Here is a 23,840-nt window from a genome sequence, read left to right as displayed (position 1 = left end):
GCACTATTGGAAGGATTTAAGGAGAATAGCAGGTTCTTAATTATATCTTTTTAAAGAAACCACATCTCTTTTCTTATGTGTAAAACATATGTAAAAGGAGGATAGAAGCATGAAATCAGGTAAAAGAACTATTATAGCGATCCGTGGAAGGAAATGATGTTTGCTTGGTCTTAACTGGTAGGAGTAGAGATAGACAGAAAGTGTATGTGTTGAGTGATGTTTTGCAAGTAGTTCTAACATTTTCCCTGATGTATTGTGTGTGGAGAATGAGGCAGGGAAAATAATCAAGAATGATTAAGATTTTTGGGTTGAGAACCTGGGTGAATAGTAGTTACATTTATTGAAATAGAGAATGCTTTGAGAAAAACACAATTTTTTAGGGAGATAGGAATTGAGAGTTCTATTGTGAACATGGTTAGTTGAGATACTTAGACAATTGAGTGGAGATTTCAAGTAGGCACTTGGATACGTCCAAGTTGAACTCAGGGGAACAATGTGGACTCTCCTTTTGTTTCTTGAACATACCACATGTTTCTTATGTCTCAGAGCCTTAGTTCCAGCTGTGCCTTTTGTCGGCAGTATTCTTTCCTACCTCTGCCTGGTTTCAGTCTCAGCTTAACTACCAGTCTATCTAAATGGTTCTCTTATCTCCATTTTTATTCTCTATCTCAGTATTGTTTGTGTTTTTTTTTTTCTATAACTTTTTTTTTTTTTTAATTTGCAAACATTTTTGCTTTTTCTTCTCTTCATGAAGAGGGACATTGTTTCACTCACCCTATCTAGCCAGTGCCTAGCACACTGCCTGTCACTTGATAGATATTCAGTAAATACTTGTTGAATGGATGAATGAATGAGCAGTTGTGGTTTGCTTAAAAGGAAAGACAAGGTGCTAGGAGTAGACCAGTATGAGAGATGATTAACTCCCCTTTCCCCCAAAGATCTGAGGGTTCTTGAGTAAGAGGAACAATGGTTAATGTTTATTAAGCACTTATTATATGTTAGGCACTGACCGAGTACTTTATTAAGATCTCATTTAATATTTAGAGCCACCTTATATAGTAGCTTCTCGTTTTATCTTTATTTTGCAGATAAGGAAGCTGAGACTGAAAGAGGCCATGTTGCTGAAAGTTACACAGCTAGTGCAGAACAGCCATATTTAAAGCCCAAGTAGTTTGACTCCATAGCCTAGTCTCTTAACAAATACGTAGAACAGAAGACTATTTCTGCAGTGCTATAGATCATTGTAGTTTCCTTAGCCTTTGATGCTATTGAAGAGGATTCTGATAAACTCAGTGGAACAGTACATAATACCCCTCAGACGCCAGTGTCAGGTTCCAGTAGCCCAACAAAATGACACCACTGTGTATTCCTTGAAGCCTGGACAAGGGTCACTTCTTGCCTTGCATATCTCTTCCTCGTAAGACTGCCACCCTATGCAGAGTGGAATGGAAAGAGAACGAAAGAAAGCAGTGGAGAGAGGTCCCTGGGAGCAAGATCCTGATTCACTTTAACTCACAGGCAGGTCTCTTCTTTTCTGGTAGCCACTGGGGACAGTGCCAAGCCCATCTGATAGAGACCCTCTCTTCATAATGGCCAGTGTGTGAGGTATGGAGGACGGTGGGTAGATACTAAAGAATGAAAGGAAAAAGTCAGGAGTCTCATCTTTTTTGCTCTTTGAAGATGGAGGTACTGTCTAATCCCCCTTTCTTTTTCCTATTCTCGCTGGATAATAAACTCCTGAGAGCAGAAACTGTATTTTGCTTTCATTTTAATGAGCCCCTGTGCCTTTCACATCATGTTTGTTAAATAATTCATCAGCACAAGGGATAAATCTATGACATAGTATTTAGAGGTGAATAATAAGATGTTTCTTGTAGGAATTTGATAGACTGTGTTGAACCTACATGTTTTCTAGCTACCTATGTTTAATCACTCAGTTGCCAGAACCTGGAAAGGGTCCGTATCAGCATTTTTTCACTTATTATCACCTGCGTTGCTTCCTTTGGAGGGCATAACTGTTGGCTCTGAAAGTTTTTTAGTCAAGAAAAATGAGACATTCTAAAGTTGAGATGAATGAAAATGAGTTAGAAAATATTCATATATGTACAGAAAATTATACAGCCTTTTGTTCAATTAATACTATCCTATAATAAATTAATACTATCCTATAATAAACAAGTTTATTCATAAGTAGGGAAATTGCATAGACATACATTAAAAATAAGAACAATAAAAATCGTTTCTAGGATGATAGGATAAAATAAATTATGTACATACAAAAACTATTTTATGTAGCTTGCAAATATAATGAAATATTTTCTAAGGTAATAATGTGTGTGTTTCCTAAATAGGAACCATTTGGGAAGAAAGTACTTTTGAATTATTTAGAATGAATTTATAGAACATTTAAACAAATACTCAGTTATTAAAAGCTTCTTAGATAGATTCCAGATGGGCAACTACTTTGCATACTTTTCAATGAGTTTTTTTTTTTTTCCCCTCTAAAGCAACCCTGATAACTTTAATGACAAAGCTGATCAAATTCTGAATAATTTTTGGATTATAAAAGGTTCTATGGCTGAGACTTTGAGTGAAATAAATGTGCTGAGCCAGCTAGGAAGATAATGAAGCAGGCTGACTGAAAACTTGCATATAAAAGAAAAACAGAGATAGCAAATATTTTTCAGTATGAATAGTAGAAAAATCTCTGAGAATCATCTTATGTATTGTGACATTTTGTTGATTATTCTGAGGATGATATGTTGGTCTTTGTGTGTTAGCTCCAAAATATCATATTGTCAATATGTTTAGAAATTCATCTGCTACAGGTATTAAGTCTTTGTAGTGAGATAATTTTTAAAGTCTGTATTTAAATTTTGCCTTTTTTTCCTTTCTTTCAAACTATTACACTAGATGATTACTACTATACCTTTGACCAGGGGATGGACAAAGCTTATATTTCCAATATTTTTGGTAACTAAATCCTCATGTTGAACCTTCACTACATTGGCTGTTGCTGAGAAATAGATTGTATTACTGTATTGGTGAATTCTCCTGTATTTAAGGTAGAATTATTTATCAAAAACAATGGTTTAAAAATGAAAATGTTGAATTAAAAATATAACTTCAGTCTTGTGGAAGCAAGCACTTCTATTTCAGTTTTGAACGTTGGGAAGATATACAGGAATAGAATAAGATTGTTCTTTACTATTAATATTTTCTTTTGGTGGGCATTCTTTCTGGAGAACTGTGAATCAAAGGGAATTTAAGTCACACTTCTAATCACTTCTAATCACTCTGACTTACCTACTTGAGATCGAATTTCAAATAAGTCCCTATGCCCCTTAAAGGATAACTTTAGGAAGAAATGGTACAGCCATCCAAAGGGATTTGGCAGGGGTTGATTGACATAATAAATAATGACCATCTGTACTCTGTAGCAATCCATCAAGAAGCACAATTAGTTTCCTGCAGCCTGGGCAGACTGCTGGTTGTCTTCAGTAGGTGAACAAAGGAGATGTTGCTTATTTGCTGCTTGTTCACTTTATTTAAAATGACTACATTTGTGAAGCAAAATTCTAAGATTTAGGTTTTAACATTTTAAAACTAATTTGATTTTATTTTCAGTTATTTTTGTAGCTTTTGCTTACTATTATATCTACTTGTATAAAGATGTGGGATTTACAAGAACATAGTGTTTTCATTAAAAGTACTATATTAATGACTTAATTTTGTTGAAACCTTATTTTTAAGCGATTTTATATTTTATAGAAAATTTGGTACAGAGTTATTGTGGGAAAATGGAATATTTGTCATTTATCTAGTTAAAATAAGTGGTGTACAGACCGAAGTTGAGTCATTATTTTTTTAGGTTACAGATTACATAAAGATTATACAAAATTGACTCATTACTCTGCCAGTTATGTTAAGACATACTTGATTACAACTGTAAAGTTTTTTGTGATTTTATTTTTTGACACAAAAACTGTGAATGTGCAAAATGCAAAGCTTTAGATTGTAATCTAATAAATGCAGTGGATGAAGAGCAATCTATAATTGATTTGCGTAGAAATAATTTGAAACAAAGTATGTAAATCATAAGTTAAAAAAATCTGATAGGACTAGAACTTGAAACTTGAAATAGAATTTATAACCCACTGTGTTTCAATTAATTAAAATTGATTGCATCATTATCTCTGAACTTGAAAGAGTCGTATGCATTGCTTTAAATAAATTACTCTATTTTGGGTAACAGTGTAATTTGTTATAAAGGACATAAGCTTCAGATTCAGACATATATGGGTTCAAACATTGTTTCTGCCATTTGCTGTCAGAGTAGCCTGTCTCTCAGAACCTCAGAGTCTTGGCTTGATGGTCCCACTAACACCCCCAAGTTCAGTGATTCACTAGAAAGGCTCACCTAAGTTAGTATAAAGTTGTACTCAAGGCTAGGATTTATTGTCGCAAAGCACTCATGTAGGAACAGCAAAAGCTAGGTCAAAAGAGGTTTTCTTGCCCTATTTATAGCAGGAATTTTATGGGTAAGTCTTTCTGTCTACAAACTGCAAGGCCATGTGTGATACCATTGCTCAGGAAATTCCATTTGAGTTTTGGAGTCCAAAGTTCTTAGCAGGGGCTGATCACATACCTGTTACTTGACCAGCCGTGGTGAGGACCCCAGACCAGGCACGATGTGTATAGAATGAATATTTATGTTTGCTTTAAATATGCTAACAATCTAGTTCTTCTTGACCGTGATGACTTCCATCATTATGGACTAACATTACTTAGTAACTTTTGAACTCCAGTAGTTTAGTTCTCAGTTTCACCAAAGGTTGTCAAGAGTATAGAGATATGCAGAAACTTAATGAAACAGACCTACTTTGTTAAACTTTCCTCACACAGGGTTATTGTGAAAGTTAAGGTACAACTCTGTTTAGTTTTGGTTTTACCTACATCCTTTTAGGCTTTCTTAATCTGAAAATGTGTTTATTTTCTTTTCATTCTTTTTTTTTTTTTTAATTAGAGACAGAGTCCCACTTTGTTTCCCAAGCTGGTTTTGATCTCCTGGCCCCAAGCAGTCCTCCTGCCTCGGCCTCCCAAAGTGCTAGGGTGAGCCACTGTGCCCAGCCTTATTTTCCATTCATTCTTGAAAGATAGTTTTACCACATTTACTATTTACAATTGAAAGTTATTTCCTTTCAACACTAGAAAGATACTGTGCTACTGAACTATGTGGTTTCGGAAGAGAAGTATGCTTTCTGTGAATTGGTATCCCCTGTAGGTAAAGTCATTTCTCTCTGGCTGCTTTCAAGACTCCTTGTCTTTCATTGTCAGAAGTTGATTATGATGAATCTTGGCTTGAATTTATTTGTGTTTATCCTATTTCAGGTCCTGTTAGCTTCTTGTTTGTAGATTTGTGTCTTTTGCCAAATTTGAGAAGTTTCGGTCATTATTTGTTTAAGTACTCTTTCAGCCTTACTCTTTCTCCTCTCCTTTTATCTCAGATCATACAAATGTGGGATTGCTTGTCTTACAGGTTCCTAAGGTTCTGTTCATTTTTTTTTTCACCCAATCTATTTTCTCTTTGTTGTTCAAACTGGGTAATCTGTTGATCTGTCCTCAAGTTCAGTGATCAGCCTCTCTTATCTTCACTTTACTATTGAGCCCATTCAGTGAGTTTTTAAAATTTGCTTTGTAATTTTAGTTATATACTTTCTATTTCATTCTTTTTTAATAACTTCTGTTTCTATGGCTGAGATAATCTATGTGTTTTCATATTTTTCAAAGGAATTTGTAAGTGTTGTGCATTTTTCTGGCAGCTTTAAAATCCTCATCAGATAATTCCAACATCTGATCCATCCCAGTGTTGGGTGACTTATCTTTTTTCATTCAGATTGTGATTTTCCTGGCTCTTGATATGATGGATGATTTTTAATTGTACCCTAGACAGATAATCCATGTTAGGACATCTTGGGTCCCATTTAAATCTTTCATTTTTGCAGGTAGTTACCTTGTTTAGGTTTAACAGGTAGGGCCTGGCCTGCTTTAAATGGTTTCAATGACAGTGCAATTTTTAGAGTTTTTTTGGTGTTATTTTGTTTTGTTGGTTTATCTGGTGCCACTGGGCTTCCTTCTAACTTGTTGATTTTAGTGCTGCCTCTAGGAGTATAAGGAATTCCTCAAGTCTGGGCTGCCAGGTGTTTCACTGGGGAAGGGCATCTTAGGCCGATGGGATTGTTTGGTAGAATTCTCCTGCCTGTGGGGAACAGAGTACTCCCTGGGCTGGGGCCTTATTGTGGTGGGATTCTTTCTCCCATTAGGCATGCTGCCCTGTCGTCTCTGGCAAGGGTGATAGGAGTCTTGGTGCATGGAGACAAAGAGACTTCCCAGGATAGCTCTCATTTTGTGGCAGTGCTTTTCTTGCCAATGCAACCGAGCTGCCTTGTTATTTCTCAGTTGGGGAGTGAGATAACAGGCCCACAGAGACAAAGAGGCCTCTTAGGCTTGGTCGCTCATTTGGCTGTGATCTGTCTTCCTGTTACTTCTGGGCCATCCCAGTATTTCTCGGTGAGGCAGAGCAGTCTTAGGCCAACTGGGAAAAGGAGTCTTCCCTTAGCTGCTTAGTGTTAGCTAGATTCCCAGTCAATCCCCTTGCAGGTGGTACTGGGCTCATTTGGTCGTTTTGAGGACTCTCATATAATCCAGGGGAGGAATAGGCCTACCTGAGCTGCCTTCTGTGGCTATGTTGGGCGTCAAGCTGCCTTCTGTTGTGGCAGCAGGATGGAATACATCCTGCCACTATTCTGTTCTCCCATTCCAGGAGTTGCAAACCAATTCAACCTCCTCATACCATCTTTCGGAGTTCCTTGTTTGCCTCTTGAATTATGTCCAGGGTTTATAGCTATAATACTCTCCTGTGGAAAGGAGCAGGGAGAATTATGCTTCTAGAACTTGTCCAATGACTATAGTATTTTAATTGTTGTTTGGATGCTGGATAATATACATTATATATTTATATAGTAGAACAAATGCTACCATTTTATAAAAAAGTAAAGGGTTACACAATAAAGAATATTTGGAGACCTCTGGTCTGTAAGATTAAGTGTATGCTTGATTCCTTGCTCTCCATGGCCTGGTTAGAAAGTACATTTCTAGTTTTTCACCGAGCATTGCTCCCCTTTAAGGACTCTTTGCCTTCACTCTTCTTGTGTATTCACTCTATCTAGAAGATTTCTACTTCCTTCTATGCTTTTGCCAGAGTTATTTTCTCCTTTTAGCATATCAGAATCATATCCATGTTCAAGACTTATCTCAAATACTGCCTATTCTTTGAGACTTCTGACTTTTCTAGCACAATATGGCTTCCTTTGCCTCTGAAATCCTTTGTCATCACTTACATTACTCATGTGACACTTGAAGTGACATTTTGAACAGAGTGTAATCTATCTTTAACTCAATTGTTTGGAGATGAACTTTCCTAGAGAAGCAGTGCTAGCAATGCTTAAATTTATCGATAACATATCCAATGTATGGAGCATAACTATGATTTTACATGTCTAATGGAATATATCCTTATATACTGACAGTTCTATCTTAAAATTCCAGGTTCATATTCCTAGACTTACACCCCTTCTCTACCAGCGTTGTAATATTGAGTCCCATAGAAGTAGTGGCTTCTGTGGGCTATGCCAGAGAGACTGCTGCATGGTAGACTGAGAGAAAGTTTGTTGGCAGTGAAGCAGAAAAATAAACTCTTTAGGGATGTTAGAAAGAGGAGAGCTAATGTTGGTGGAACCTGGACAACCACTAATCATACGTTAGAAAAGAAACTGTGTTTCTTTTACACAGGTATGCTTGCCCAACTCCTACCCTTCACTTTCCACACTTACATTTCCTCGCTGTGCCTCATTTTTTTCACTCAACACATATTCTGTTTAATCATTTCTTTTTCCTTCCAAGGTCCTCAAGGAATGGCAGTAGGTGTTTTCTTTCCACAGACACCAGATTGTGTTTCTCAACACCCAAAGAAGAACTTTAGAGTTTTCTTAGTTGAGTAGCTTTTAGGAAGCAAAAGAAAAGTATTCTGAGAAATTTCAGAAACCTTTCAACCTCTTCAGTATAGCCTTTTTTAACTGTCTTGATAATAGTGGCCACTTATATCTCAGTGTTCCAGCTCTATTCTGTGTATACTTCTCTCTTAGCCTCTTAATTTTTCGTATGCTTATATTAAAGCTCTTGAGAATAGGAACCATGTTTAACTTACTTTGAATTCACATATCTTTAAATTTCTGGCACAGTGTGCAGAAATATGCACATGTACATATGATATATGTGCATATACCATATATACAGTAAGATGTATTTGGAGCTAGTCTCTGAGCTAATCTGTAGGCTTCCATTCTTTGCCTACCATGCTATTTCACTGTTTTGGCTATCTTTTAGTAAGTCGGCATTGTCTTGTATATTCCAGACTACTTTTTATATCTTTTTGTATGTTATATTGCATCTCAAATGGAGTCCTGGAAAAAGCTTTTCCTGATAGTTTCTTTGACTATAGAGATCCCATTCGTGTGTGGTATGTGTGCTGAACCCAACCTCTTGCCTGTTCTCTTCAGGAGTCCTCCTTCTTCCCAAAGACTACCATTATATTTCATTGTCATTGTTATCGTAGGAGCAGGCTGGGTTTGAACAGTATCTCAGGTGTGTATTTCTAGTTTTCATTCTTCTGTTTACCAGTTAATGATACCATTTCTTACTTGCATCCTTTTCAGAAAAGGAAAAAAAGAGGTAAATCTCAGGTCAATTAATTTTATTTGCAGTCCCAGAGCTAGAATGGAAGGAGTTTGAAGTTTGTCAGCTATAATGAATGTAGTGAATAAACTTTGAAGTTTCCATGAAACCAGTTTCTTACTCACTGTGATGTGTTTAACTGTAAGGAAGAATGATATATAAAAATTCACTCTAAGGAACTAATTTGGAAATTACCTGATGATTTAGTTACAAAGTTTAAACTCAAGTGTGTTTGAGAAATACTTTTCCTTTAATTCACTTTGTGAATTAATCAATACTGCTTTTTATATATATACATTTTTTATTTTTTGAGATGCGGTCTCACTGTGTCACCTAGGCTGGATTGCAGTGGTGCAGTCTCGGCTCACTGCAGCGTCCCCCTCCCAGGCTCAAGTGATCCTCCCATCTCAGCCTTCTAAGTATCTGGGACTACAGGCACACACCACCATGCCCGGCTAATTTTTTGTATTTTTGGTAGACACAGGGTTTCACCATGTTGCCCAGGCTGGTCTCAAACTCCTGAACTCGAGCGATCTGTCCCCCCAGGCCTCCCAGAATACTGGGATTACAGGTGTGAGCCACCACACCCGGCCCCAAATTTCATCATTTCTAAGAAATAACATTAGAATATTGAATTTTACTTCATAAGTTTTGCTTTATAGGCAATTTTTAAGTGTCCTGAGTATTTCCACAATTTGTTGTTTATAAAAATACTGCCTTTGGAAGATATTTTATGAGATATTGGAACAGTTTTCTAGCATTATTTATAATTATAATTTCTATTTTGTATATGGTAAAACTTTAGGTGTCTATTTAGAAATAGATATTAGGTGCATTCTCATGCATTTTTGGAAAAAAATGGAGAGTTATTTTATGCTGGTAGTATTAAGTTTAATTCAAGAATATGAACATTAATGAAGATAATGTAACTGCTAGAGTATATTGGAGTACTTCTTCCAAGCGGTGAATCTCTATGAAAAGTGAGGGTAAGTTCCAGACACATACTTACGTGTCAGAAGTCACATAAATAGAGGTGGTGGAAGATAGGTATATACTATAAAATATTACATAAGAGGTTCAGGACAAGGTCAGTAACAAGAAAACTCACACTAAATATTAACTATGATTTTTAAAAACTCAAATGTTAATATCTGTAAATTATATTAAATACTTGTTTAACCGACCTAACTCATGGTTATTGTTTAGCTTACCTAATTGTTAAATTAGAATTACCCATTGCTTCTTTATTAAAGTGTGTATAACTACTTTATACATACTGAAATTTAAACACATTTTTCTCTATATTCAGTGAGTAGTTTGGACTCTACCTACAAATATGTATGTAGGAGGCTTAGAATAAGGGTAGAAAGAGGAGAGAGATTTGCACTCCGGTAAAGATAGGATTTCAGAGAGCAAGGTGTGATGGTGCATGTCTGTAATCCCACCTCCTCAGAGGCTGAGGTGGGAGGATTGCTGGAGGCCAGGAGTTCAAGACCAGCTTGAACAAGATGGCAAGACCCTCGCTCTTAAAAAAAAGAAAAAGAATTTAGTAAGAACAGGAATTATAGGAAGGCCTGGAGAATCCACTTGGATTCTAAATCTTCAGGAAGATCAGGATACATCAATAATAAAGGGGATGGACTAGATCTGTTAGTGCCCTACTTATACCCATCATACCTCTCATTATACTCTGGACAACTTTCAGTTGCAGGTGTTTTCATCTTTGGCCTGTTTAGTAGGTCCACAGAAGGGTCCTCTGCCCATGGCTGCCACAAGAATTGCCAAGGATTAACACTCATTTTTCTGTACCCCTCAACCAATGCTACTCAGGAATTTGCATATAAATAAATACCTGTTGGGTGAGCTAATTCTGAGGCTTTTGGCTTGTCTCATTTTCCAGAGTTGGCAACAGTGAAGTGGCTACCTTAATAGCTTACCTTATTGGTTGCCCCCACTTCCCTGTATTACATCTCTTTTTCCTTCTGTTCCTTGCGCTTCTCAAATTAACTACTGCTTGCATTTGAATCCCTGTCCCAGAGTCTGCTTCTGAGAGAACCCAAACTAAGACAGGGACAGTAAGCTACCTCACATCCACAAGTTATTAGAACTAGATTCAGTAGTGTCAGCCAACTTCCCAGAAGGGCAATTAGTTCAAGAAAGTCTTCATGAACGAGGGGCATAAGAAATGGACTTAAAGATGAGGTATCAGCTTCTGATTGGAGGTGGGAGTCTTCCACAGAGGGAAAAATCCTTTTCTGAGTCTCACTCACAAATCAGTTAATAAAAATAAGTATTATTTGCTTAGGCAATTAGAAAGTACGCTGTGATTTCATGGGTTTATAAGGCCACCAAAATCTTTGTATGCGGCCCATATCTTATAGTGATCTTACAGTGATTACCAAAGCACATAATTTATATCTCCAGAATATCTCTAAGATAAGAGAATTGATAAATAGGAAAAGTGGATTTTTTCTTTTACTGTAATCATGATGTATTAATACTCATGAATTAACATAAAGAATAGAATCCAAATATTAACATGTCAGGAGTCTAAGTCAATCTGTTGTAGCTTCAAGATCATGGAAATTTAAGCATTAGTTTTGAACATAGTTCTGTAGATATTTCTGTATGGTCACAGATCACTTGCAAGCAAATGAAATGTTAAATATAACTCTGTCAACTCTATTCATTCCTATTATAATACATCTTTTATGTCTTTGCCTTATTTCTATTGGTGATTTATACTTAATTACAACTTTTATTTTCTTTCATTAACCTGTGGACTGATAAAGCTACTATTCCTATTTCTTGGAAGAGACTAAGAGGCAGTCTGCTTCCATTTCTTCTGTTTTTTCTCTACATCTGAGAAGGTTGCAAAATGTCTCCTTGTCCCTTTACAGAAAACAGAGCAAAGATAGAGACCAGAAATATGTAGTATAATCACTTTAGGCTAAACCAGCTGTGGGGCAGTTGTTAAGGAGCGAGCTGCAGCTGTCTTTGGCCATATCTTCTGAGTGTGACTTTTCTTTCCTTTGGATAGAAGGGAAGAGAAGAAAAGTCAGTAAAAATGAAGGTAAATGCAGAGTTCCAGGCTTCTTCAGCAGTTCTCCATTCTCCAGCTCTGCGTTATTCAATGTCCATGTTCCCTAATTTACTTTTGACTTGTCCTCTGATACCATTTCAGAGGCATAAGTAAAGCTGTAGCATCATCGTATAACTGAATTGAATGTGTTTCTCAACCACTTAGCAGCCTCCATAGGAATGTTCCATTTAATACCTAAGGGTGAGAGGGTTGGTAGTTCTATCCCATCTTTATCCAATTTAACAGATTGGGAGTTTGCCCCTCTATCAACACTTCTGCAGAATATCCACAGAAATGGCAGGTACCAAATTCTGATCAAAATAGCCACTGAATTCTCCTCAGGCATTTATCCCTGCCTCTTACAGACTGAGTCATGTGGCTTTTTTTATTATTTACATTTTTACTTTTAATTAACAAATAATAATTGTATATACATTGTGGAATGATTATATCAAGCTAATTAACATATCCGTCACTTCACATAACTTATTTTTGGTAGTGAGATCATTTAAAATCTGGAGTTTTTTGTAGCAATTTTGAAATAGAAATACATTATTATTAACCATCGTCACTTTGCTGTGCAATAGATCTTGGAAACTTACTCTGCCTATCTAACTGAGATTTTGTACCATTTGGTCAACTTACCTCCATTCTTCAATCCCCCACACCTCCTGTTTCTGCTGACCAATATTCTGTTCTCTACTGTTCTTTTTTTTTTTTTTCCTGTCTATAACTTAGACTGGATAATTTCTGTAGATCTATTGATACGTTATCTAAGGACACTGAAATTCAAATTTCGTATGACAGACAGTGAACCAGTTTGGTCTGCAGACTTAGTTTGCCAATCCCTAATTTAATTCAATCCCTGATGGACATGTTTAGAAGGTAGGCTTACTTCTTTTCATTTCCAGGTTACTTTTTCTACCACAGTGTGGTATGTTTGGGGTTTATTAAAAGCCCGGGGTGTTTTGTCAGAGCTTTTTCTCCTTGCAGTCCCTGAACTCTCCCTCTGTATTTTTTAACCTATTGGCTTCTGCTTTCACAATGACCATGTGCATTCAAGGGTAAAAGTAGCCTATAAATCCTTGACATCACTTCTTTTCTTAACCTAGCTTTAGTCTCTCAATACTTCACTATTTTAGTAGCTCTCCAGTGCCTTTAAATGGATGTTTAGGGGTTTTCTTTGTTTAGTTGTTTTTTCTTTTTGTGTTTTTGTTTCTACATTTCATCCTGTTTTTTCAGTGGTTTGCACTACAAGGATTGGGCTGAACTGCCTAGGTTATCATTGTTTAAAGTGGAAAAGCTGTCCAAGAATCAGTTTGCAACTTTAAAATAACTTTCCTGACTGCCAGATGGCACTCTTTGAAGAATAACGTTTGCTTCTATATATAGGGTATGGGGTGGAGAGTTAAACCCCAGAACTGCTACTCAAATGGAAAGTACAGCTTTTTTATTTTTTATTAAAAAATGAACTTTATGGATGTGTAATTTATATAAAATAAAATTTTCCACAGGTTTTAAATATATAGTTCAATGAAACACCAATAAATTGAACTTCCTTTTTTTTTTTTTTTTTTGGACAGAGTCTTGCTCTGTCGCCAGGCTGGACTGCAGTGGTGCAGTCTTGGCTCGCTGCGACCTCCACTTCCCGGGTTCAAGTGATTCTCCTGCCTCAGCCTCCTGAGTAGCTAGGACTACAGGTGTGCGCCACCACACCCAGCTAATTTTTGTATTTTTAGTAGAGATGGGGTTTCACCATGTTAGCCAGGAATTGAACATTTTTATAACCCCCTACAAAGTTGCTTTTTTCCCTTTTGCAGTCATTCTTTCTCAACTCCTGCCCCAAGCAACCACTTCTCTGATATCTAGTATTATAGATTGTCCTTCTCTAGAATTTTATGTAAATGGAATTAGTGTCTATGTATGTAAAGTTTGTCTAGATTTATTAGCTCAGCAAAAATGATTTGCAAGTGCTCTGTCATATGCATCTGTAGTAAGTTCCTTTTTATTGCTGAATAGTAGTCAGTTGCCTGAATGTACCAAAATGTGTTTATCAGTTTTCTTTTTGATGGACATCTGAGTTGTTTCTAGTTTTTGGCTATTACAAATAGAGCTGCTTCCAACATTTTTTGATGAATATTTTTGTGGATGTATGTTTTCATTTATCTTTGGTTAATTCCTAGGAGAGCAATTTGAGTCATGGAATGTGTATGTTTAACTTTATGAGAAACTTCCAAATTATGCTTTTTTTGCATTTGGGAAAATAATGCTTTTGCATTTTCACCAGCAATACATAAGGATTACAGTTGCTCCACACCCTCAAAATCTCTCGATATTGTTAATCTTTTTAATTTTAGTATCTTAATGGGTATGAAGTAATGAAGTACCATCTTACTGTGGTTTGTATTTGTATATCACTGGTAACTAATGATGTTAAGTGTCTCTGATGTTCTTACTGGCTGTTTGTTGATCATCTTTTCTGAACTTTTTTAACACAATTTCTTGAACTGGGTTCTTTGTTTTGTTGTTGAGATACCAGTTTTGTATATGTTCTTCATGCAAATGCTTTATCAGATAGAAATTCAGTATTGCAAAAATGTTCTCCCAGGTTATAGTTTGTCTTTTCATTTTTTAAATGATGCTTTTGAATAAATGTTTTCAATTTTGATGAGGTCCAGTTTTCATTTCTTTTTTATAGTTAGTGTTTTTTGTGCTTCTCTAAGAAACCTTTGCTTACCCACTTGATCATGAGGTTATCCTCCTAAGTTTTCTTCCAGGATCTTTATAGCATTAACTTTATATTTAGGAGGAAAAACTATGCATGAAAACTATTGCATTTGAAAAATCAGTGTTGTCCCTTTGTTAACCTAACAGAGAGTGTTGGTTGAGTGTTTGCCACATGGTATTTCAGAAGGTAAAGCACTTCAAATAACTGCCCAGGACATTTTAAAGTCATAGTTAGGATGAATTTTTACTTCAAGATGTCTGATGACTTGTTACAACTCATAGATCATAATAAACTACACTCTAACATCAATAAGAAACCTAACTCATAAATAAAATATATCACCCAGGATACTCTTCCTCCTCCACCTCTTCCTTCCTACTCCCCTCCTTTTTTTGTTCCCTTCCTCTCTTTCTTTCCTTTTCATTCCTCCCCTCCTTTTCTCTTACTTTTTCCCTTTTTCCTTCCTCCATTAAAAAACATATTTTTTCTTACATTGTGGTATTGTGGGGTTTCGTAGTTGAGCTTTTTTATATGATAAAATATCCTCTAGTAATCGGTTCTTGAGATCAGATAATGGGATGCTGTCTTCCAACGATATGTTTGCATCACTGGCCTTATGCACCCTAGTGATACTGTAATTGGTGTTTGTTGCTTTATTATACCACAGGAAATTACCTAGGAAAGATATAGGACTATATGAAGTATCAGAGACAGCTGTAATTCATGGCCCATTTATATGTGGAAAAATTAGCTCTTAGTAATATGATTTGAGTAGAAAAATAATTTCTAAGATTAAATGAGAACTGAAAATTTTGTATTGTAAAATCAAACTCCCTCATGGCCTTATGACAGCTTTTTGAAATGACAAATAATAGCATAACATAAACTTTATGGTTGGTGGAAAGTGCATGCTGTGTTCTAATTACAGGGATACTATCATTTCAAAGGCTGAGATTTCTGATGGAATTTGGCTGTAATGTAGACTTTAATATCCTATTGTGTAGTATCATTTCTTAAATCTGTTTTACAGCATCTTGGGGTTATAACTTCTTAGTGTGCTGTTGATTGAATGGTCTGAATGAAATATCCCTTTAGGTCTATTTTCCAGTGGCTCAAATGCAACTTCAAGAAATGTACCCTTGCTTGTACTAAACAACAGTTTTTATTCTTTGCTGTAGGACAAGAAATGGATTCTCAGTCATGAAGATGTCACATTGGGAGAATTACTGGGCAAGGTATGTAATCAACTGAGCTAAATAACTAGAAGTCTATATTGATTCTGAAGACTGCAGATTTTTTCATTTTCTTCAAAGCTTTTCTTATATTGCTGCGAGGCACATTACACATTAACTAGAATGCAATACTGTATCTGTTATCAATATTGTGATGCTCACTGAAATAGATGTGTGAAAGTCTTTGAAAGGTTTAAGGATGATTCTTAACTTTTAAGAATATTATGTGTGTGTTTTCCCCTGGAAGGACTAAAAATCATAATGATTTTATTTCAGTATGCAGTAAACTCAAAACTAGTGAACTGAGATTTGAAAAGAAACAGTGAGATAATAAAAGTTTAAATAAATACCCAAAAGTCTTGTTCTTTTTGTTTCTGGTTACATGTGATAGTTCAGGAAAAAAATGGCATACAGCCTCTTGGGATTTCAGGATTGTATATAGAATTACAGTGTGTAACAACGCTGGAACACTGGGCATATCTGAATCTAAAAATGTGGACAAGATACTTGTTTCAATATAAATATTAATTTTATAACTAGTTCTATTAATCAGAAAAAGCAACCATATATAATGAAAGTCCCTTTTCTTCCAACATAGTTGGAAGTTTCTTTGAACTCATAGGCCATAGTCAAGTATATGTTATTTAACAATAATGGCGGATACTTGAGAATTAACCAAATGGACTATTTGAAAATTTATTAATAATAGTTTATTTATAATTGAGTTCCAGTGAATAAGTACTCACTTTTTTGTCAATGACTTAATTAGTGATGTTTCTATTAATATACAAAAATACAAATTCAGTTTATCTTCATGGCGTGATACAAAAAATAGTATAAAATATATATTTAGGAAAAGCTAATATACATATGAGTGATCAGTACTGAACTTAATTAAGGCTCAACATTTTAGATAAAGAAATGATTATTCATTAATTTTTTAATTCAAATGTAAACTTGATGAATTGACTGTTTTCCCCTATTTTTAAAAAAGTTCTGAGAAAGTAAATGTCTGTTGAAATAATATAGTTTGCAGGATTCTTATCATTTATTATTTTAAAATACCTTTCCCAAATGGAAGCATCAGATTGTTATTGGAAAGCAGATTTTTATTGGCATATTTAGTAAGTGAATTCTAAAGAACTTCAAGCTAAAATCAGTGACTCATATGTTATTTCCTCTGGATTTCTTTCCTCATCCTTAATGAAATATTTCTTCTTTCCCTTGCTCTAAGTAACTCAGTAGCAGTGACTAGAACAAAAAATATTACAAAGACTAATTTCCATGATACAGTTAAATAATAAATTGTAAAACTAAAGCATTTACTGAAATAAAGGCAGAATATGTTGAGAAGGACAGACTTTTTAGTACTATGGAAAAAATATTTTTAGTTAAAGAGAAATATTTCTATTTTTGTGTTTAGTTTATGCTATAAAGTATTAGGAGGAATTTGTCTCCTCAGACTATTTCAAAGAATAATTATTTTCTCAACAACAAGTAATATGTCAGTCTCAATGAATTTATTTTAAATAAAAGACTGTGACTTTGAGGCAATGTGTAGCTTAATTTCATCCAGTATTTTTAAGTACAAGAAAATGGTTATTTAATATTTTTCACTGCCTATTTTAAATAATCATTTACAGTATACTGCTTAAGAGTGCATGGCTAATTAAGACAATTAGCCATGGTTCCTGTCGTTAGAGACTTTGGAGTTAAGTTGTAATATAAGATAATGGCAGGAATGCTGAGGTTTTTTTTGTATTCAGCACTGTATTTTTAGTAGACTGTACTTGATATGCAGTATCAGGTGCAGCTATAGTCGATAGTTGGTATTCAATAAATATTCAGTCATCCAGTGTTTTTTGAATTCCTACTATGTGCAAGGCACTTTTCTGGGCACATTTTACAGTATCAATGAACAAGTAGCCAGAAATCCTTTCTCTTATGGAGTTTAATAATCTCTCTAGGAGGAGAAGATAAACAATAAGCATAATAAATAGGTAAATTTTGTAATGTTAGAGGGTGCTAAGTCCTGTGAAAAATATAGAGGGATTGGAAGCATTACTAGTTGTAGTTGCTGTTTTTAGTAGGAAATCCAGATAAACCTTATTATCTTACGTTTACTTTTGAATAAAGACTTGAAGGAGGTGGGAAATTTAGCCACATGGACATCTGAGGGGAGAAGGATCTATGCAGAGTAAACAGCCAATGCAAACTTTGTTTGAAGAACAAGGGAGGCATTTTGGTTGTAACAGTAAGCAAGGTGAATGTGATAGGAGAGGACGTCTGTAAGGTGATGAGGGTATAAATTACATTGACCTTGTAAGTCATTGTAATTACTTTGGCTTTGATTATGAATGAAATGGTGAGCTGGTGGGCAATTTTGAGAGGAGTAATGGCATGATCTTTTTTAAAAAGTTATTCTGGGAGTTGTGAAAATAGGCTGACAACTTGGAAAGGTTAGGAGGCAGTTGAACTTACCTGACTAAAAGATGATGCTAGATTAAGATGATAGCAATTGAGGTGGTGTGAAGTAGTGAGTTCTGGATGTATTTTTGAAATTGAATGAATTGAATATCCTGATGGACTCTGTATGTGGGGTATTAGAGAAAGATTTCAGTCCTAAGTGTAAAAGATTTCAGGGAACGAGAAGAGGTGTTCAGTTTTGGATGTATTGAGTTTTTCTATTAGACTTCCAAGTGGGGATGATGGAAACTATTGGGTATCAAGTCTGGAGTTAGAGAAAAGAGGTCTGAGTCAAAAGTACAAATCTGGTAGTTGTTAGTATATAGCTGGTACTTAATACAATTAGATGAATTCAACAATGGAGTGAGTCTAGATGAAGAAGAGAAGAAGATCAAGGATTGAGCCTTGCTTACTGGGACATTAAGAGGTGAAAATAAGAGAAGCAATACCCAAAGGAGGTTTAAAAAAGCAGCCAAGTAGGAAGGCAGAAAACCAGGAGATATGATGCCTTGGAAGACAACAGGAGAAAGTATATACCAAGGAAGAGAGTGATCAGTTGTGTCAGATGATGCTGAAAAGCCAAACGAGATGGGATTTAGCAATGAGAAGATCACTGGTGACTTGGCTGAGCAGTTTCCTTGGGATGCTTTAGGTGAAAGCCAATTTGGAATGGATTTGAGAAGAACGGGAGGAGAGGATTAGAGGTAGCGAAGATGTAATTCCTTAAAGTTTTGCTGCGAAAGAAATCAGAGATGTGGGGTGGTAGTTTCAAGAGAATGATTTGTGCTTTGTAATTGTTATTGTTTAACTTGAGAAAAATAATAGCATACTAGTTTGCAGTTGGGAATGATCTAGTGAAAATTCATCATTTAAGAGAGAGAGAGAGAAATTGCTACAGCGTCATCCTTGAGTAGGTAAGAGGGGATGCAATTTAGTTCACAATGAAGGATTGACTTTAATAGAAACACAGTAGCTCACTTTTTATAACAGCGAGGAAGATTGGTAGGTGGGTCAGTAGAGCAACAAGAGCCCAAAGTTCTCTTTACATTGCTTCGATTCTTGAAATGAAGTGGGAAGCAAAAGCATCAGCAAAGAATGAGGATGGGAGATTTGAGAAGAGAATAGAAGAGAAGCAGTCATCCAGAAAACGGGGAGTGTGAGTGATCTAAAAAAATATAATATGATTATTAAGTACGTTAAGGGCCCCCTAAGGGTTTGTGTTCATGAATTTAAAGTTAAATCAGTCAGCATGATCATGGTTTTTCTCCAGCCATATTAGCTTTATAGGTGCAGAGTAGGAAGAGTTTTGGATTTAATCAGACTTGTAGATTTGCCAAGGGAGTTTTACAGATTAACAGAAGAGCAAATAAATTGAGAGTGTATGGGAAGGCAGTTGTAATTATTGACCATGGAATTTAAGGTGGAATACAGGAGGAGGAGAATATAATAAGAGAATGACGTAAAAAGTGATAGAACCTAAAGACTGTCAGTTCCTATGAAGTCAAAGGAGTTTTGAAGTCTGGATAAGTATTCCAAAAAGAAGAGGAAGTAAGCTAGAAAGATAGAAGCCAACCAGACGATGAGACAAATGAGATAGATGTTATAGAGCATTTGCATTATAGGTATGGCACAGTTTAAGATATGACCCTAGAAAATAGATTGGAGTGCAAGATAATTGGAGGAGAGATGATCAAGAAACTGAAAGTTTGAATTCTTGGAAGGACCTTTAAATGTCTATTGAAATTACAAAGTATTAGGACACTGGGTAGACTGACAGTTACCCAAGGGCTCAAATTGTCAGTAAACAAAATGTTTTCAAATTCAGTAAATGACAGCTGGAGTGAGGAATAGTGGGTAATATAATTGAGTGACAAATTTTCAAAGCTGAGAGTTTCAGGAATGTGGGAGAGATAATGGTTTAAAACCAGTAATAAGTAGGTAATAGAACACTGTGTTCTATCTGCAGGGCAATGGTAGGATTATATGTGGGGAAAATAAGTAATCACTTAAGTTTAGATAGCAAAAGGAAGTTCATCCACCATTTGTATCTTCTCTAATAAGAGCCATTATTTTGTTAGAACAGGAAGTTAAAGGAAATGATCAAAGAATAGATTGAAAATATAATTTTGAGGATGATGGACCATGAATTCCAGAAGGCACTATGCAAGTTGGGGATAGATGAGAAAGGAGGATCAAATAGAAGTATGCTGAATCTGAGGGGGCTGGAGAGGGAGAGATGAAGATTAACCTAGGACCACGGTCATCTTACATTGACTGATGTAAACACAGTCAAGGGGCATAAGATTTGTCCTCAGGGACTGAAGGGCAGCAGCTGAGATGAAGTCATGCTTCATGACTTCGTCTCACCCTTTGCATCTTAGAAAGGTTAACCTGATTCAGGATCTCAATTCTGTCACCTAAGCTGATCTCATATTCAGCCCCCCACCTCCCATTTAAAGCAAAGGTTTGCGATGAATGATTCAGTGATACAGAGTGATGAGTGTCCTGAGCTTCCTCCTCACCTCTTTGGATAGAGAAGAGGTGGTCTGGGAAAGCATAGTCGTTTCTCAGTGTCTGAAGATTGTCCCTCTGACCACCATTGATAGAGTTGACGTTCTCTGGATAATGGTTGCTAAATTAATGTTTAAATTTTTCAAATGCCTAGTACATGCCAGTACCTCTTAAAATAGGACAGAAACCATTAGAAAGACACAAAGGGCAATGGGGAGATGTGTATTCAGGGACAGGAGACATAATTTTGGGAAAATCAAGAAAGTCTTCATGAACGAGGGGCATAAGAAATGGACTTAAAGATGAGGTATCAGCTTCTGATTGGAGGTGGGAGTTTTCCACAGAGGGAAAAATGTAGAAAAGGCATGACACGTATTTAGGGATCACTATGTATTTGAGTTCAGAATACATATAACAGTTGGGGGTTATAATATGGAGCTATATAGAGGCCAAGAAAGTGATAGTAATTGAAGGATGGATTTTGAGCAAAGCAGTAGTATAATCAAAGTTTTCTCTGGAAAGATTAATCTGGCAGTGCTGTTCTAGGTGGTTTGGAGAGGTGAGGGACTGAAGATGAAATCAGCTTAGGTAACAGAATTGAGATCGTGAATCAGTGTAACCTTTCTGAGATGCAAGGGATAAGACAAAAAGTATTATGGAGGTAGGGTCTGAATGCTTACAAGGCAAATGATGGTTCTAGTAACTGAAAAAAGTAATGTAGCCAGGAAAAATCTTTTGATTAATAGAACAGTAAGTTTTAGACAAGCTGAATTGTAAGTGCTTTAGGTAAGTGGAGGCCCAGCAGTAACTATGTAAATTAATAATATCTTCTCTCTACCTCTGATGTAATAAATAATCTGACAATTGTGGGTAAAAGACAATCTCTTGAGAATAACAGAGATGCGAAGCTCAAATTTTGCTTTTTTAAATTTATCATGAATGTTTACTGTTTAATGTTTATTTTTATGAAAACATGATTTACCATTGTTTTATAAATATTTGAGTTGACTATTAAATAGTAAAAATTGAATATGACTTGTTAAAAATATTTTAAAGTATTTTAATAATTTATTAATAAGCAATAGTTCAAGGTATAAATTTTGTGAACTTTAAACATTAAGAGTTACATTCATCTTAGTGCTCTAAAAACTCAGTAAGTATAGCAGACTTCTAGTTTAGTTACTTCTTGCTCAACAATAGCATTAAAGTTTATTATAAAATATTTGCATATGCCGGGCGCGGTGGCTCATGCCTGTAATCCCAGCAGTTTGGGAGGCCGAGGCGGGCAGATCACGAGGTCAAGACATCGAGACCATGCTGGCCAATATGCTGAAACCTTGTCTCTACTAAAAATACAAAAATTAGCTGGACATAGTGGTGCGCGCCTGTAGTCCCAGCTACTCGGGCGGCTGAGGCAGGAGAATCGCTTGAACCTGGGAGGCGGAGGTTGCAGTGAGCTGAGACTGTGCCGCTGCACTCCAGCCTGGTGACAGAGTAAGCCTCTGTCTCAAAAAAAAAAAAAAAAAAAAGTTTGCATTGTATGATTATAGCTATGTAAAAAATACATATGCAGTGTAAAAAACCTAAGAGAATATTCAAGAATAGCTGTTGTGCTAGTGTGTTAGCCTTGTTTTTCTTCTCTGTAATGTTTTGAATTTAATTTTTAAAAATAGATTTCAAAATTTCTTCTCTTCTAAAATAAATGCACGGTAAATCAAGCTTTTTTTTTTTTTGGAGACAGAGTCTCACTGTGTTGCACAGGCTGTAGTGCAGTGGCGCAGTCTCCGCTCACTGCAAGCCCTGCCTCCCGGGTTCATGCCATTCTCCTGCCTCAGCCTCCCAAGTAGCTTGGACTACAGGCACCCGCCACCACACTCAGCTAATTTTTTTGTATTTTTTTTGTAGAGATGGGGTTTCACTGTGTTAGCAAGGATGGTCTCGATCTCCTGACCTTGTGATCTGCCCACCTCGGCCTCCCAAAGTGCTGGGATTACAGGAGTGAGCCACTGTGCCCAGCCAAATCAGGCATTTTATACCAAAATATGTCCTAGCCATAGAGTAAAGTTAGAAGTTCTTATGTCTGATAGAAATTAGTTAATCTCAGGTGATACTGACATGTAGGTAAGCACCTTCCTCCTCCTTGGTACCTTTGCTTGTATTTGGTAAAGATTTACATGCTGTCATTTACCCCAGACAATGAATATATTTCTATTTTCAGGGAAATTTTGGTGAAGTATATAAGGGCACATTAAAGGATAAAACGTCTGTTGCTGTTAAAACATGTAAAGAAGATCTTCCTCAGGAATTGAAAATAAAATTTTTACAAGAAGCCAAGTGAGTTATTTAAATTAATCAAAATATGTATTTGTTATGTAAATGATTTATTAAAATGTAAGTTTGAAGGCATCTTAAATTGTGATTTACTGAAATAGTAGGGGTAAGCACTTTTACAATGTGGAATCCAAAAGTCTATCCTTTTGTAATAGTCTGCAGATCAATTCAGCAATCGTAGTCCAACCAAGTGTTAAAAAGCAGTATTATTCAAGTTCTTAAAATGTTACATTATTTCGCTTTCATCACACATACATATACATATATGTATATATGCAATACTGTGCTTATTATGATAAAAAATTACTATATTATGTACATGAACTGTACAGCTTACATATACGTTTAAGTAGATAATTAAATCTGTCCTACCCTCCTTAGATAGTACTGCTTGGTTCTGTTTTCTCAACCGTTAGGTTTCATTTCTGAGAACCTCAGATTTCTTCAGCTTAGTATCTGGCATTTCTTCTAAAGTTTGCATATTTTTTTGTTTCTAATCTTCTAAGATGATTAATTCTCTTTTTTTTTCTATTATTAGCTAAATACTAGAAAATAATACCTGTTACCTATGTTGCACATACTTAAAACTCTTCTGTTAGTGGTAAAATTGAGTATATATAACAAAACACAAAACAAATGCATCTTTCCAGAAGCCACTTTGGAAAGAGTAACCTGGATGGACATGTGGGTGGGAAAT

The 23,840-nt window shown here is 35.8% G+C and overlaps 1 protein-coding gene across 18 annotated transcripts in view; it reads left to right on the top strand.

Moving 5' to 3' along the window:
• Positions 1-23,840, top strand: part of LOC105471095 (FER tyrosine kinase) — a 692,543-nt gene that overhangs the window by 524,935 nt on the left and 143,768 nt on the right. For 17 of the 18 annotated variants that reach the window (XM_024789505.2, XM_011723459.3, XM_071098641.1 and 14 more), the window contains 2 exons: positions 15,782-15,838; positions 23,031-23,146. In XM_024789505.2, coding sequence (XP_024645273.1) covers positions 15,782-15,838; positions 23,031-23,146 — 173 coding nt within the window. Of the gene's footprint in view, positions 1-15,781; positions 15,839-23,030; positions 23,147-23,840 lie in introns of those variants that run through there. The other variant, XR_011624806.1, reaches the window with a different exon arrangement.

The sequence above is a fragment of the Macaca nemestrina genome, chromosome 6 (genome assembly GCF_043159975.1).
Source record: "Macaca nemestrina isolate mMacNem1 chromosome 6, mMacNem.hap1, whole genome shotgun sequence".
NCBI lineage: Eukaryota > Metazoa > Chordata > Mammalia > Primates > Cercopithecidae > Macaca > Macaca nemestrina.
The sequence above is the reverse complement of the archived record's forward strand: the minus strand, read 5'-3'. Positions and strand labels throughout refer to the sequence as shown.